Raw genomic sequence first — 17,084 nt, 5'->3', positions numbered from 1 at the left:
TTTTTGAACATGAAAGTTATTTGTAGTTGTGGTTGCTCGTTTTCCTTTTGTTTTGCTTTGTTTGTTTGTCTCTTTTTAATTCTATGTTGTTGTACTTTTTCAACATGTTCAAAATAAAGATTCAATCAATCAATCAATCAATCAATCAATCAATCAATCAAACGTCGTAGCAGCTACCTCTGCTTACCACAAACACACTTCTCCGCTACGTTGTGCCTGTCAGTACCCACACAGACACAGCGGATATATGTGCGCAATACCTCTGGGAAATCAACAGGCGGTTAACTGTCAGAGGAAGTGAATTACCGACGTTTACGCAGAGAAGAAAGCAGCGATGCCTGAATCAACCGAGCACGTGGAGGGGGCAAATACGTCTCCCATTTGCCCCCTCAACGAGGACATTGAGGACGAGGACGTTGGGGGGGCAAATACGACTCCTATGTGTCCCCCCAACGAGGACGTTAAGGACGAGGATGTTGAGAGCGGAAAAACGACTTCTATTTGCCCGCCCAAAGTTCTCCGCGTATTAGTAGCAATTGCAGTTCTAATTGCAGGTCTAATTGTAGGTGCTCTAGTAGTTGGTCTACTAGCTGGTTTTAATGGGTATTGGAAGGGTAAAAGTGAGTGTGTCAAGGACCCCAGTGCTAATTGCCCTTTCTCAAAAGCTGCTGTGGCCGCAGACTCCGAGAAATGTTCACAGATTGGACGGTGAGTAACATTTTAAACTTCTGACACATTTTTGTTTTTCACATTACACATAATATTACGCACTGTTCCAAATGCAAACTTTAGCGCTAAAACATCTTTGAGAACTGCGTAACCCGCGTCTCATCTTGGAAGTGTGCGGTTATGTTCCTCCCCCCCCTCATCTATTTACAAAATGACTACTCCTAACTAAATTTCTACTTCTTTACGAAACCAATATGCCATTATATAAAAGGCAAAATTCCACGTGATTCTGTATAATACAGATCAATGAAAAATCTTCTTTCCGTACTAAATGATTTATTGGTCAAAAACGGAGGAAAAGCTTTAACGTAGAAACTATGATTCTTACAGATGTGTGTGTATTGTCAACAGAAAGTACGGTATAGAGATTAAAAATATCATGCCACATTTGACCTCTGACCTCTTCTTCGAGGTCAATAGATTGATCTGAAGGTTATAATGCTAATAATGCTATTTAGAACTATTTAAAACTATGTTTCTTTAGTAATGGGAATTCAAACTCTTTTAAGAGAGCTGGTTCTTATGGCTCAGCTCACTGAAAAGAGTCCTCTTTGGCTCCCAAAGGGTCGTCAAATTTTCTTTTTCTGAAAATAACTTATTAACAAAAATAAAGTAAAATCATGTGTAAAAGAAATTAGTATATCAAATGGTTTATGGGTTCATGGCTTATTTTTTTCAACAAGTAACAAAAATACATTTTAAAGTACAAAAACAAATACCCATCTCTGATTGCATGTATAATATTTATAAAATTTAAACTATTTACAGTCAAACGATGGACAGTTACACAACAAAATATACCTTAAAATATGCTAAGCAAAAATTTTAAAAAAGCATCAAGGTAACAGTTTGACTGTTTAATTTTTCAACCTTTCCAGCCGGTTTTCTTTGTATCCGCTGTTGTTTACTCGTGTGTGTGTGTGTGTGTGTGGGGGGGGGTGTAATCAGATCCCATCATTAACTTCAAAGATCCGGATCTAAGACCTGTTTTGTTCCCAACTGAAAAATCACTATTGTTACTGACATCGTCTGTACTGACAACATAGAGGCATATAGGGAATAATATCAGTACAGTATCAGGGTAAAGCGTGTAATAGACATGCTGGTCCAACATGTGGATATCACACTTTGCCTCTCCTAATTTAAACGCATACTTATGTTGCAGTAAGCTGCAGTACCAACACTGATATTTTATTTCAAGCCAACATGAAAACAAATGTTTAAAATTTTTTTGCTGCAGATTGTGAAGAACAATGCATACCATTCAGTCAGTTAAACACTGGAATCAAAAGTGTATCTTATTCGAATGATTACTGGCATATGGGGTGGCTGTAGCTTAGGTAGTAGAGCGGGTCACCTCTTAACCGGTTGTTGGTTCGATCCCAGTCTGCTCCAGTCTGCATGCCAAATATCCTTGGGCAAGATACTAACCCCAGGTTGCTCTCCGATGCGTTCATCGGAGTGTGAATGTGTTTGGATGTTAGTTAGGTAGCACTGAAAACCTGGGTGAATGAACAAGTTGTATAAAGTCCTTTGCTAGTAGAAAAGCCATTTACCATATTACGAAAACATTTACATGTAAATGCATATCAGCTAACTAGCATAACCCTTGGTATCAACTTGTTTAAGTCACAATTCTAGTATCAAGTCTGCCCAGTCCCCTAAAGAATATCAGCTTACATTCACCATTTTTCTGATTCTGTCATTTCTTTTTTTAATTACTCAGCTTTTTCTCATGTAGGGTTCAATTCAGTTAATTTAAACCTTGTAGTCTTCAGTCTTATTTAAGCTCTTTTTGCTACTGCTTTTAATATTTTTCTCAGTTTATTTGTTTGAAACAGTATATAATAATTTACTTCCACTTTTTTTTATTTGCAAACACAATGCTACTGTCTTTTCTGCATTTTTTTTTTGTATACAAATTTTAACTTTCTCACTAATGTATAAGTCTTTGGATCAAAATAAAGTTGGTCCTCCTTATTCACCTAAGTCAGTGCAGGTTCAGTGCAATTACCAAAACCTAACACAGGATTAAATCCTTTCACTTTTAAACTGTTGTTTAAATTGTTTTTCTACTGAAACTGAGCACTCAAAGTGCTTAGTTCCATCAGAGAGCTCTGTGGTCAGCTTCATCTGTTCAGCATCAAACCCTATGCAAACAATCTTGGTGTGATATTTGACATATTTAACTTAGTGGTTAAATACTGAAATGAGGACTTTTCTTTCTGTGAAAGATGGTTAAATTGGGATTCATGCTCTCATTTCCTCCCACTTGGATGATTGCAACTGACCTTACAGCGGTCTCAGTTAGTCCTCTCTGCCCTGTCTCAAGCTTGTCCACAATCCTGATGCTAGGCTCCTCACAGATACCCAAAAAGTGGATTTATACATTTTAAGACCCTCCTGTTTGTCTGGAAATGATCACGTTAATTAAAAAAAAAACTTTTTGTTTATTGAGCGTTTTTTTTTTCCATTTTTATTGACAATAACATTTGAACATAAGACAATAAAAGGAGGACCAACCAAACAAAAATAAAGAAGGGGGATTAGGCCATAGGTATAAGTTTGATATAAAAAGGTTACAAGTTGAAAATTATGTACAACTTGGATACATATTATTACCAGAGGTAATATAAAGGAATACCATAAGACTATAGAGTAATTTCTCAGTAAGAAAACATTTCCATTTCTTCCAGTATTGCTCACATTTTTCTGAGGACAGTCTCAAGGAGAAGGTTAGTCGCTCAAGTGTTAGTCGCTCCATAACGTGAATTACCATGAAATACCTGTAGCAGGTATCTGTCTTGTTTCTTCAGTCCAATTGGAATGTTGCCTAAGTAAAAGACACTGACACTCCCCTCAAGATGTAACCCAGTTATCTGCTTGGTTCTTTAGACCACTTCTGTCCAGTAGGGGGCGATTTTAGGACATTGTCCAAAAATATGGAAGTGGCCTACTGAAGTATATCCCAGTGATTCCTGAGATTAGGGACAAAACAGGTTTTAATTTTCTAAAATATATTTTTTGATTTTTCAAAAACATATTTATATATAATTGTTACGCAAAGTTTTGGCTGTCTCATCATGTTTTGGTACAATCTCCCAGGTGTAACATTTTTTAATAATTTATGTTTTTGCTGGAGAAGTGCAAGGTTTTTGTCAACACCGTCAGACACAAAGAAATGCAAAAATATATATTTTAAATTAAGTTGTTTCAGCCATTTTGACTATTAGCAGCTTCTCCATTCTATTGTTTATGCACATATGTTTTCAAAGTAATTATACCACATTTAAAAGTAAGATTGTTTTGGCTTTTTATTATTAGAGTTACAGTCATACATATTTTCAGAAGCTGGTATTTAATGTCTATAAGAAACAATCATATTAAGCAGAATGCAAATTACACATTTATTGAGAAAATTACGTATTTTTATTGGAAGATCATGAGGGAGGAAAATATATGGTTCTCCAAAAGAGAAAAATAAACAAAAACTCCATATTATGGAGTTGACAAGGTGCTGACGGTGGTGACACAAATCTGACGGTGGTGACACACTAGTAGAAAACAAGATATTATTTCTTTCAAAATGACCATTAAACCTTAACAACCTTTGTAATATCAGAAGACACATCATAACAATTTTGTTTTTGCACATGTCAAGTTCTATATCTTAATAGTTCACCAGCAAGTAGTTGCCTACTACTCCTTGATTCCTAAAGTACTCTATGGTTGTGTGTTTAGACCCTGCTGTACTTTCTCTCCTTTTGTCTCTCTGTGCTTGTTTCCAAAACCTTCTCTTCTGCCTTTTTTCTCTTTCTTTCAGATCACTGATGTTGTTTATTTTTCTCTTTTTCACTCTATTTCTCCATCTTTCCCTTTCCTTTGAGAAACTCTTTCTTCAACTCGGGCTGGCTGTTAATTTTCTCTCTCCTTCTTTTTTGATACTACCTGTTCCTTCTCTTTCGTTCCTCTACTGACAGGTTCCCCCTTTGCTATTCTAGCCTGAAATGTATTTTGTAATTACTATAGTTTTTCTGAACCTGATGCTTTTTTACAGATTAAGGATGAATATTCACAACACAATTATGCATTAAGCAATAGAGATGCTATCCAGTCTTTAAGTCTGATGTCGTTAGCTGTTTCCAGGTCCAAACTCCGCTGCAGATCCCAAAGTCAAAGGAACTCTGCGGCATCACTGAGAGTTACAAACTGTCAAAATTCTTTCATCTCTAATAAAATGATCAGTGTGGCTGCTCTACCAGGTGTAACATCCAGGCATCTATGAAAACAGAATATATGAAATTTAACAGAGTTAGAAGTTAGATTGCTTGTTTCCTTTTTTTTTTTTTTTTTTTTTTTTTGTGCCTGTCCCGTTTGGATCTTTTGCCATTAGAATTATTGTCTAAAGGCGAAGAAAGATGCCCAACGGATTTACTTTACCAAATGGACCATCCCAGCCTTGCCGTAATGGTCTATTTGATTCACCTTTAATTGTTTATTTTATTTTCACTTGTTGTATGCGGGACAGACTTTACTGGGGGAAAGAAAGGGGAGAAGGAAGGAGGGAAAGAAAAACAGCTGGGAAGAGGGACTGGGAAAAAGGGCAAAAAACAAAAACCAACAGAATAAGCAGACAAAAAATACATATTGACCACCTGGATCACCTGTTTAGAGAGAAAAAAGAAAACAAGCAGAAGAAAACAAGAGTAACAGAATAAACAACATCACAATGATATATGGGAATATGGCAGTAAATACTAAATGTTAAACATTATTGTGCAGCACGTAAGATCGACAGCGCACAGTGTGCTTTGAGGTAGGAGCCAAAAAGGGTGTAGTTTGTGTGTGTGATCACCCGTGTGTACACCTGTGAGCATGGACGCGCTTGATTTTTTAAAAGGTTCCTTCATGTAATGATCCGCTAGAGGGTGTGGGGGGCCACTGCCCCGTCCTCCAGGGCATGAAGCAGGTGTGGAGGAGATCAAGGCTCCAGACATCCAGAGGCCCCCAGAACACAAGAGACCAAGGAAGACCAACAGAGGGGCAGCCGCGCCACTATCCCAGAAAGAGCTGAGGAGAGTCCCAGATGAGGGGTCACTCAGCAGCCGCGGAGCAGAAGCCAGGGGGGGTTGCAGTGACGTGCCCGTGAGCTCCGCCGGCAGCCAGCCGTGCCTGAGTGACCGAGCCCCGGGCCGAGAGGCAGAGGGCACCCCACCTCCGAAGTGGCCCGAGCGAGCCCCAGGCTCCAGGCCCCGATAAGCAGCCGCCAAGGAGTGAGCCGGTGTGTACCTGGGCGCCCACCCCCGGACACAAAGAACCACCAACGCACCGATGTCTGAGGGCGTCTGCCACTGGCAGGGGAAGTAGTGGGGGGAGATAGGCCTCCAAACCTTGGAGGACCTGAGATGTCCCCAGAGAGGTGGCGTCTGATACCCAACCTGACATATAGACACAGACATACAGGCACACACAGATACAGACATCCATTCCCACCCTCATGCTCTCAAATGCAATTACTCCACACTCAACCAACGTGGAGACAGACATAAAGAGACGCTGTACACACAATCACACTCCCCAAGCGTACTCTAAGAACTGGGTCTAGGTACCCTTGCCCCTAGAGGGGGAAACTGCACCCAGACACAGGTGGTGTTACCCTTTTCCCTGCGGTGGAGAGAAGCAGACCGCCCCGACTCCGCAGCAGCAGGGAGGCCCCACATTCCAGACCCCAGTCAGACGGCCAACTCCTCCTCCTAGCCCCCCCGCTCCAGCAGGCCGCAGAGAACGGGGGTGTGAGAAGACTCCAAACCTCCCTCCACCCGCTCATATGTAGTGTTGATGTATGTGTATTCTAAGGTGCATTTAAAACCCGGGAGGGCATGGAGCTACCTGCCAGAGGAGCAGGTAAGCGCATAGCCCCTCCTGATAGCCCTCAATGTCTACGTGTATTTAAAATTGAGAGGTGGGCAACGACGCCAGGGGTGAGGTGTGCACCCTGATGGTAATTTGGATTCCGTGTAGCGTGCCCACCCCCAACATCCTATATGTATGTGTAATGAGAGTGTGAGTAATGTGAATGTCTAAGTTGTGGGATAAAATTGAGGCACAGGCAGCCAGAAGGGGACAGAGGGGGGGGGATGCCTCCTCTGCACCCTGGTGACACACCCCTACCCCAAGGCCCTGCATGTGTGGGTGATTGTGGTGGAGCGGGAAGAGGGAGGCAGCTGGAGATGGGGAGGGAAGGAAGGGAGGGGCAAGTGACCCCTCCCTGGGGCCAGCTCCCCCGCTGACCCCAGTAGGCACCCCAGTAGTAGATTGCTTGTTTCCACCTGAACATGATATACCAGCTCTGCTACCACTTTCAACATAAATGAAGACAGAAAACTAAACAGCAGTGACTATTGTCAGGTTACTGAAGTTGGGCTAGCTGGTATATAGTGATGTGCTACATGATCGCTAGCGACACAGCTATGTTAGCATAATATAAACACAGTGAAGCTGGAGGATGAATGCTAACTTTTTCCCACTTGATAAAAGTTAACGTGAAGGTTCCCGATGGTTAGGCTGACAGTGATCACTGACTGTTTTTAGGGGCTTGTTTAGATGTAATAGAACAAGATAAAAAGCAATAAAACATTTTAACAGCACAACAGGCTTAATAAACACAGAGTAGTTTAGGCCCGGAAGCAGGATTCATACATCATCACTTAAAGACCAGCTCTTGGGGCACAGCTAGCTCAGTAGATGCCACATGATCGGAAGGTTGAGCATTCAAATCCAACGAACAGCGGCTATCCTGGATTTGTAGCTGCCCACTGCATCACTGAGTGAATGGGTTAAATGCAGAGGACTAAGCATTTTCCTACAGGATTAATAATGTATACATAAACAATGAGATTCAAGATAAGGCAAATTTGATAATATTTGACACATCTGTAAAGCAGAAATATCAGTAAAATACACAGGAAGTAATATATCTGAAATATTAGTAAAAAATAACTTAATATAAATGGTGAATAGCACACTTTTGTGGCATTTGTCAACACCGTCAGACAAAAATCCTGATGGTGTTGACATTTGATGGTGTTACAAAATACCCTACTTTCTCTCATAACACGTTTTTCTGACAGAAGACATCTTGTTTTTCATCAGTTGCTTATGGCTTCTACAATCTACCTAAATTAAGCTCTTTTTACAAAAAAAATAATTAAATCTTGGATTACATCGACTTTGGTGTTGACGCACTATGGTTGTGACACAGAGTTTTATCAGAAAGGTATGCAATAAATGAAATAAATTTTTTTTTTATCACAGCAGTGACCTCATGGCATGTGTATCAAACAGGAAGTGGTAAAGGGATCCTCAGAGTGTAAGCACCCCACAATAATTCCTGTTTTTTTTGTACTTTTAAAAAAATCTGATGGTGTTGACAAAAACTCTGGATGCGATTTTAATCTCTTAAAAAATATGTAAAAATAAAATTTCAATTGCATATTTTGATATTATATAAGGTATTGACTTAAATACTTAGTGACGAGAGCCATGATGTTTAATTTTACATTACTTTTAATTTTATCTTAATACACAATATCTGTATTAAAATGATGTCTTAATTGGAGATATCTAAAGAAGTCACCCCTCTCCAGGTTGTAACTGTCTGACATTTGTTGAAAGGTATCGAAACCTTATTGAGATGATATTTTCCAGTATGCGGTAATACCAAAGTTGCACCAATATTTAAACCTACTATCAGTTTTTGCGGGGGTGAATTCTGTGTCATATGCTGGCCAGCGTAGTATTCTTGCATCACTTTCAAACATTTTGTCTCTAAGTTCCTGGAGCTAGATGCTCAGTGGTACTTTTATGCAGTTGGATACTTTGTTTAAAAGTGAATGCAATAATGGTTTATCCCCGTGAATAGCTGGGAGAGGGACATGAACTTTATCCTGATCTATTTTTTTCCACCTGGCATCACATGTCGGATCACACCATGCTATCAGGACTCTAAGCTGTGCAGCCTTATAATAATTTTCAAGACATTGGAGCATTGGAGAGCCATGCCACCTTCATTTCTAGCTAATTGCAGTGTCTTAGTGATTAGGTTAATTTAATTGTGGGACGTGATTGAGATAAAAATTCAATGAACTTGCATCCCTAGCACATGCAACAACAAAGACAACACATCGTCGTGTTATTCAGTCATGGCAATTTAATTGTGGGACATTATAATTTTAATAAAGATTAAAATTAAAGTAATTGTGCACACATGATATCAATAACACTAAAGTGATAACAATAAACTGTTTCAGGGACATTCTTCAGAAAGGCGGCTCTGCAGTAGATGCTGCCATTGCTGCGCTGCTGTGCACCTCCATCATCAACCCACAGTGCGCAGGGATCGGAGGCGGGGTCATATTCACTGTGATGGACAGATCTGGTAACAAGACACCCTCCCTCCTCTTAGCTCAGCCCCCTGGGGAATAACATAATAATATGTCATATTTTCAAAGGTAAAGTGAAAATCATCAACTCCAGAGAGACTGTCCCCAGCAACGTGAACTCTAACCTGCTTAAGTCGTGTCCTAAAACCACAGAGTGGAGCATGAAGTGGCCGCAAGGTAGGCTGTTTTTCTGCCATAATGCTAATATTTATAAGGGTTTAGTCTAATCTGCTCTTGGACTCACCTTTATGACAGCTAATTTATTTGGTACAGGTCACTGCTAATGCACACTGTGAGTCATTCCTCTTTCCTCAAGAAAGCAAAACAGAGATATAAAAAAGAAAAGGAAAAAAGAGATAAAGCAAACCACTACGGAGGGTTTGGCTGTCGGCAGTTATTAAAGACAATGAGTCGGTTTCATATATGACATCTGTCAGAGTAATCTAGCATAAACACCATGAAACACATGCTAATTAGTTTCAGAGACAGCCAGAGAGATTGAAGTAGTCAGGTGTTTCTCCCAACTGGTCTTAACAGGTCTTTTTCCAAACGGGTCTTAACAGGTCTTCCTCCAAATCATGCACAAGATGTAAACACAAAAATGTTAAAGGTGTAGTCAGTTATCTGTAGAGGTATTTTTTTTAATTCAGCACTTTAGTCTGCAAGACAAACTCAGGATATTATTTAATTATTTTAAGCAGACTGGACAATCAGCGCTTCCAACTCCAGGCAGTCAACAGCAAACCAGCTAAACAACAACAGCTGGTTATAAGCTAACATTAAAGCTTTCATAAATAGGAAACTCAAGTCTGCTTGAGTTTCCTATTTATGCTTGCCAGAATGCTGTCCCATCTTAAATTTCCTCACAAGTCCATCTTTATCAGTCATTGTTTCTACATCTTTGGCTAATCTCCACTCATTCTGTGACAGATTATCTGTCTGTGGAGGTAAAGCTGGAAATCTTGTGAGATGTTGAAGTAGGGCCAGACACACAGGCTGCTGTGGATGCACATCTCTTATGTTGCTGTCAGCAGAGTACAAATGACCTTCCTGTATTACTTCCTGATCGTCTATAGTGTGTTGACTTTGAAGCAAAGCTGTGGATCCATATATAGAATGAGCATAGTCTCTGTTAAGAAGCGTCTTTATACAGCATTTGAGTATGGGATGGACAACAATAAGAACTGGGAGTATTTATTATAGCAGTTCACTTGTGGCAGATATAAAAAATAATAATAAAGAAAACAGAAGTTGGAATATGTGTGAGAAAGATAGATCAAGAAAAGAAAGGGGGCTCCAGACACAATTTATTTATGGGGCCAAGAGTTCTGTGCTACACTCCTGCACACAGGCAGAAAAGTAAGTATAAGATATGTTAAATGGTTCTTTAAGCCAGAAATAGTGTAAATATGTAAATATAGTGAAATAAACTAAAAGTAAGTGTAGGATGCAAAATGTTATTTATATGTATGTTAGTTAGTTTATATGTTAGTTATTTACAAAGCACCAAATTATAAGAAATGTTATCTCAGATCATTAAAGGTCAGGACCTTACAGTTTACTCAAAACACGAGCAAATGTATGTGTGACTTTCCAGCACTGACTATCCATTATCTGTCTAACCAGATAGCAGATGGATTGGGGTTCCTGGGGAAATTCGAGGTTATGAAGCGGCACACCGGCTTTATGGGAAGTTGCCGTGGGCCGACCTCTTTCAGCCGACCATCAAATTAGCCCGAGAAGGATTCCCCATTCCTTACTACCAAGGCCAACACATCCCACGCATTGGCAACACGTCACTACGGTATGAAATACACCCACAATGTGATTTCATAAATACGAAGAGCAAACAATGAATTTTTCACTGTCTTTGTCTTTTAGGGAGTTATATTTAGATAAAAATGGGAACCTGCTTAAGACCGGTGATACTGTGAAATTTGAGAAACTGGCTGACACTTTGGAGACGATCGCAAACGAGGGACCAGATGTGTTTTACAACGGAACAATAGCAAAGAATTTAATCCGTGACATACAGGATGCAGGTATTATCAGACAGGTTTGATCCCGCTCTCTTTTCTGACCATTTTCTATGTTTGCCAAGCACAATGATCTAATTACAAATTAGAAAATTAATTGGTTCTATAAAAATCTATCATGATCCTTCACAGGCTACACTGTGATCTGTCTGGATCCTTTCAAACTCTTGATTATGAGATGTGTTGTGTTCATTTTTGCTCAGCAGAATCATTTGATTCACTGTTTTTGCTCAGGAGGAAAACTCACACTGGAGGACTTGGCATCGTATGGCGCTAAAGTGACTGATGCGTGGAATATTTCTTTGGGAGAGTACCGGATGTACTTCCCTCCACCCCCTTCAGGAGGAGCCATCCTCAGCCTCATCCTCAACATCATGAAAGGTTTTGTTGCTTCTAGCATGTAGAGTTTGATTCATATAAGAAAATGATCCTTATCAATCTTTACAAATGTGATACACTAAGAAATGATGTTTTAAATAAAAGAAATAACAATTATTTATATTTTCAGGATACAGAATGAATTCAGAACCTAAGACGACTGATGAAAAGATTTTGTTTTATCACCGTTATATTGAAGCTTTAAAATTTGCCAATGGATTAAAGAATCATACCCGAGATCCAAACTTCAGCTCAGACAAAGTAAGTATCTCAAAATCTTACAGATTTGCACCTGCTTTGTTGCATATAGTATGATTCTATTTAAGTGACTAAACGGGTAAACGGAGCAATACCACATCAGCCTCTGCTCTGCCTGAACCCACTGCTTCACCACCGCCTGCAGCTCATCCACAAACCACATCCCACCACAGTCGGTTTATGCACATTGATAATGAGTTGTGGTCTGTTTTTTTTTGTTTTGTTTTGTTTTTTTGTTTGTTTCTTTTTTTGTTTGTTTGTAATATCTCTGAGCATTGCACAGTCGGACTTTGGGTTAATTTGCTGCGGTGAGATTGTGACTTTTGTGTTAATGATCAGTTTATCAAGGGCAATTGCATATCACTACGTGGCTGCTACTTACCCTTTAGGTTCTTATAGAAGCACTGAGGATGTACTTATTATTTTACTGCATAGAGTACTCTAAAAAATTCTTTGTGTCTCAGCTTTTCCCAGTAACTCTGCATTTTCATTTCAGCACAATTCTGAGCAGTGATGTAACTTATAAAACGTATAAGTATAAATAAAAGTTTTAAAAGCAGATAAACCTGAATTAGTATTATTTTAGTATGTATTTAGTATGTATTGTTATTAATATTATGATTATTTTTAGTATTTATCAATTTTGTGTAATGTGGTGTTTTCCGATGCTCTGTATTTCACACAGACGGCAAAGAATTTGACAGAGGATAGCTTTGCCAACCGCATACGGAGTTTGATCAGCAGCGATAAGACTCATGATCCCCAGTATTACGGCAAAAACTCTTATCTGGACAGCATCGGTACCACACATTTATCTGTGCTGGCTGAAGATGGATCTGCTGTGTCTGTCACCAGCAGCATCAACGATGAGTCAGTACCTGCATCATTCTGTTTCACTGTTAGAAACCAGCTGACTTTTCCACAACACAGTGTCACAGGGTTTAGACCTAGTTCATTTAATGTTTATTCTTTACAGATTTGGGTCCAATGTCCTCTCTTCAAGCACTGGAATCATCCTTAACAACCACCTAAATGACTTCTGTGGTCGAGCTGATAACATCTTTCATGGTAAGGGATCAGCAGGATTCCTTCTAAATTTAATATTTATTAACAAATATTCTGGACCTCATTTCTGATTTGTATAGTGCTAATTTGCAATTTTAATTAATCGTCTAAACTAATGTGTTAAGCATGGTTAATATAACATATACTTGGTAAATATGCATGTTTGTACGTATTAGCATGTCACAATATAAGAAATTTGAAAGAAAATATAACAACACCTGCACACCATGAATTATTAATCTAATAGTACCAAAAAAAACACCATTGTGGAAATTAGAGGAGAAAATGTCATTTCATAGTTCATTGTGGCGCATCATGTTTTGTTTATCATGAAAATGGTCAAAAAAACTGCCAAATTGAAGCACATCAGGTAAATTTGAATTAAAATGGCATTTTCAATTTAATGCCATAGCCTGCTGAATGTTTAAGAACAGGCACAGTTAAGCTCTGAGTGAACTTCCATAAACACAAATTACATAAGCTCTCTAAATCTATCCTGTCTTCCTCACCTCACTCTTCAGCTGGTCACAGCAGATGACTGCCCCTCTCTGAGCCTGGTGCTTGCTGTTAAAAGTGAGATTTTCCTTCCCACTGTCACCAAGTACTTGCTCATAAGGGGCTCATCTTAGTGTTGGGCTTTGTCTCCACTGAAGTGGGTTAACCTTAGAGATGGACCGATCTGATATTGCGTATTATTGACCTAAATTACTGGATCGGATATCGGAGAGAAATAAAAAATATAATCCGATCCATTAAATATCAAAAAAGCACCTCACAAAACTTGCGACGTAGCGTAACCCAGCTCATGACCTTATAGAACATCAGAGCAGTATGCGTCACGTGATAGAGCGGCTGTAGCGTGCGACACCTGTCGGCATTTGAAGCCTCGCTACGTGCTTTCAAACCAGCATTTCATCTCACAGAAAGCTATCCCAGAGAAGTAAAGCAAGTGTATAAGTTCACATCTGAATGTTTGTAAAGCATTCCCACGTTAAGCTTAACAACTGATATATGGAGCGACTGCCTCTCATTCTCTCCCTCTCCTTTTGATACTTCAATCATGAAACTGATCAATGATCAGCTCATTGGCTTTTCTGCTGCAGGCCGTCTCTCTTGTTTGTCTATCGCCCACTTTACGCCAGAAAGAGGAAATAATAATCAGCAGCAGCTGGTTTAAACTTGAGAAGCTGTTGTTAGAATGTATTTAATATTACTTTCTACACCAGGATCCTTTCCTACGTAGCTGACAGCTGGTAACTGTGCAGGGGCGGGTCTAGCAAAGTTTTGCCAGAGGGCCAGGTAGGGCATTAACAGGGAAAGGGGGGCACAAAGAAATATTTTCTTTCTTATTCTCATGTCTAGTTTAAAGAAAAATTATCTGAATCTTACAACCAAATTTTTCATCTGATGCAAAATGTATAGAAATCCATTATTGTGTATAGTAAATATTAAGTCTAATATATACCCTAGTAATAGTAGTGCCTACAGTACTTTTTCCTTTGGAAAGGTACCATCTGTGCAGTCTGCAATTCTGTTGAAGAAAGATGTTGAATCTATTTAATTATTGTAGAAATATAATTGATTCCTGTGCATTAAATTAAAGTCGATTAAGCATCATCAGGTGGAGGGTGCGGGGTGGTTCCCTATTTTTTTTTTTTTTTTTTTTTTTTTTTTTTTGCTGAGAATTGGCAACCCTATTAGTTAGCAGAAATATTAAAGAACCTAAGTACTTTTTAAAATATCAGAATAGGGAGGATGGTGTAGGTTCATGTTTATTAGATTGATCAGTATTGCTGAACTATGGAATATTTTGGGTGCAGTGCATTTTTTTTGCATACATGTATATGGGCTCAAAATGTGGTCATAAATATTTTGTACTTGTAAATCAGGATTTGTATGTGTAAAAAGATTTGTGTGTGCGTAAAAAAGATTTGTGTGTGCGTAAAAAAGATTTGTGTGTGCGTAAAAAAGATTTGTATGTGTAAAAAAGATTTGTGTGTGGACTTTGCCAAAAAACCCCTGCAAGTTACACGTACGAATTTTGACCCTATTTTTCTTCCTTTCATCTGATTGGTCAATGTCATGTCAATCACAAATGTAATAATCCAATCAGAGAACAGATGGGTTTGGCTGTCGGAGGGGCGCTTTTTTTTAACTGCAGGTCTTTGAAGGGAATAAATGCCCTTTTACATGCCAACCCAGCGTTTTCCTTCATCACCACGAAGGAAAACAGTCTGTGGTCGTCTGAGTTTGGTGATTTTTGTGTCACAGGTCTACGTGCTTAATACAGGCACTTCCACAGCCTTTTCAACAGCGCTACGGACCGCGGGGGGCGGGCAGTGTTTTGGAATTGACAGTCTTCACTACAAAGCTTTCTTCATTATGAATTAGCATACATGTTTTTATTGAACATTTGAAGAACTAGCAAAAAAAAACCGAAACTCTTGTAGAGGACATAAAGTCAGAGATAGAAACGACAAGGAGCAGGTGCATCTAGTACAGGTAGAGCTGCTGCAAAAACCCACAGAGCCCAGCAGCCAGCGCAACAAATTCTGGATCCTTTGCTTTTAGTTAGCAGTTAGCATTAGCAGCACATCCTGCGTCTGATGTGAAAGGACTTTTATGCTGCGCACTGTGACTCACAGCAATGGTCCCAGGTCAGCCCTGACTTTGTGTTAAACTAATCCTAAAATAATGATGGTATTTCTAACCACTGACATACCACAATTTATCCTTTCAACAGCTGCTGAAAGTTAGCGGACCTAGCTGCTATCGGATATTTATATAGAGATCCTCCAGCTTCAAACTGTATTACCCTTCAAGGACCTGCAGTTCAAAAAAGTGCCCCTCCGACAGCCAAACCCATCTGTTCTCTGATTGGATTATTACATTTGTGATTGACATGACATTGACCAATCAGATGAAAGGAAGAAAAATAGGGTCAAAATTCGTACGTGTAACTTGCAGGTTTTTTTTTTGGCTAAGTCCACACACAAATCTTTTTTACGCACACACAAATCCTTTTTACAAATACAATTTCTTTTTACGCACACACAAATCTTTTTTACACATACAAATCTTTTTTACACACACACAAATTCTTTTTACACATACAAATCCTGATTTACATGTACAAAATATTTATGACCACATTTTGAGCCCATACAGGTATAACAGAATAGCTTTGGCTTGAACTTCTCATCATTCACAGAGATTCATGGAGACATTTTAGACTGTAGTTTTGTCCTGCTATTCAAGGTCTTTGTTGTATTTCTCAGGGGAGCGGCCTCCCTCCAATATGGCCCCATCTGTGCTGAAGTCTCAGTCGAAGACGCTGGTGATTGGAGGGTCTGGTTCTGAAATGATTCCACCGGCTGTGGCCTCGGTACGTATGCATGGTAAACACACAAAAGTGCCATTACATATTAAATAAAATAAATTCATGCAGGCTGATGCCCGTCTTTGCTGTTAAAGCTTGCATCATAGTAACAAGATTCTTCATCCTAATTTATCCTGTAATCATCACTTTCTCATCTCATTTTTTTTTTTTCTTGTCAAGGCGCTCATGAACCACCTTTGGTTTGGAAAGAGTCTTAAGGAGGCAATTGATACTCTGGTTGTTCTTGTAGACTCTAAAAGTGAAGTAAAACTTGAATCCAAGCTTGAAAAGGTAATATATTCAGTTTATTTAAATGATACATTAATAACTTCTATTTCTCTTGTTCCATCTGAGTCTCTCTCCTCTTTGCCCTGCAGGATGTAGTTGATGGTCTTGAAGCTAAGGGACATAAAGTATCAAAATTCTACAACACAGTTAACGCTGTGGAAAAGGCTGACAGCTGTATCTCTGCATGGTCTGATGAAAGGAAAAAAGGCAAAGCAGCTGGTTACTGAGACCAGGAATCAGTGATGTTAGTCATAGAGCATGGTCTTAAGGTTATGATAGAGCTGTATGCTTTAATTTTTTCAGAAATCTCTCAGTCAGGACATGGTATATTATGTTTAAGTGGAAACTAGCGAGCTAACTGCCTGCTAACTTCTAACTCTGTTAAATTTCATAAATTCTGTTTTCATGGATGCCTGCATGTTAAACTTAATTGTTACACCTGGTCGAGCAGCCACACTGATCATTTTATTAAAGATGAAAGAATTTAGACAGTTTGTAATGCTCAATGAT

The 17,084-nt window shown here is 39.1% G+C and overlaps 1 protein-coding gene across 1 annotated transcript; it reads left to right on the top strand.

Annotated features, from left to right (window-relative positions):
* The first annotated feature begins 334 nt into the window (after nucleotides 1-334).
* LOC134639269 (glutathione hydrolase 5 proenzyme-like) lies at nucleotides 335-16,802 on the top strand. Its single transcript, XM_063490390.1, has 12 exons — nucleotides 335-708; nucleotides 9,039-9,166; nucleotides 9,240-9,336; nucleotides 10,801-10,974; nucleotides 11,052-11,212; nucleotides 11,441-11,587; nucleotides 11,715-11,845; nucleotides 12,528-12,712; nucleotides 12,819-12,910; nucleotides 16,186-16,292; nucleotides 16,467-16,577; nucleotides 16,664-16,802. The coding sequence occupies exons 1-12, from the start codon at nucleotides 335-337 to the stop codon at nucleotides 16,799-16,801; spliced, it is 1,845 nt and encodes a 614-aa protein (XP_063346460.1). The 3' UTR covers nucleotide 16,802.
* Nucleotides 16,803-17,084: the final 282 nt, after the last annotated feature.

The sequence above is a fragment of the Pelmatolapia mariae genome, linkage group LG12 (genome assembly GCF_036321145.2).
Source record: "Pelmatolapia mariae isolate MD_Pm_ZW linkage group LG12, Pm_UMD_F_2, whole genome shotgun sequence".
Classification (NCBI taxonomy): Eukaryota; Metazoa; Chordata; class Actinopteri; order Cichliformes; family Cichlidae; genus Pelmatolapia; species Pelmatolapia mariae.
The sequence above is the reverse complement of the archived record's forward strand: the minus strand, read 5'-3'. Positions and strand labels throughout refer to the sequence as shown.

Bases quoted from the DNA above. Each gene is read 5' to 3' on its own strand.
- LOC134639269 (XM_063490390.1), top strand. From the start codon at position 335: ATGCCTGAATCAACCGAGCACGTGGAGGGGGCAAATACGTCTCCCATT. The intron at 9,337-10,800 runs GTGGCCGCAAGG...CTAACCAGATAG, and splicing joins ACCACAGAGTGGAGCATGAA to CAGATGGATTGGGGTTCCTG. The intron at 10,975-11,051 runs GTATGAAATACA...TTTGTCTTTTAG, and splicing joins ATTGGCAACACGTCACTACG to GGAGTTATATTTAGATAAAA.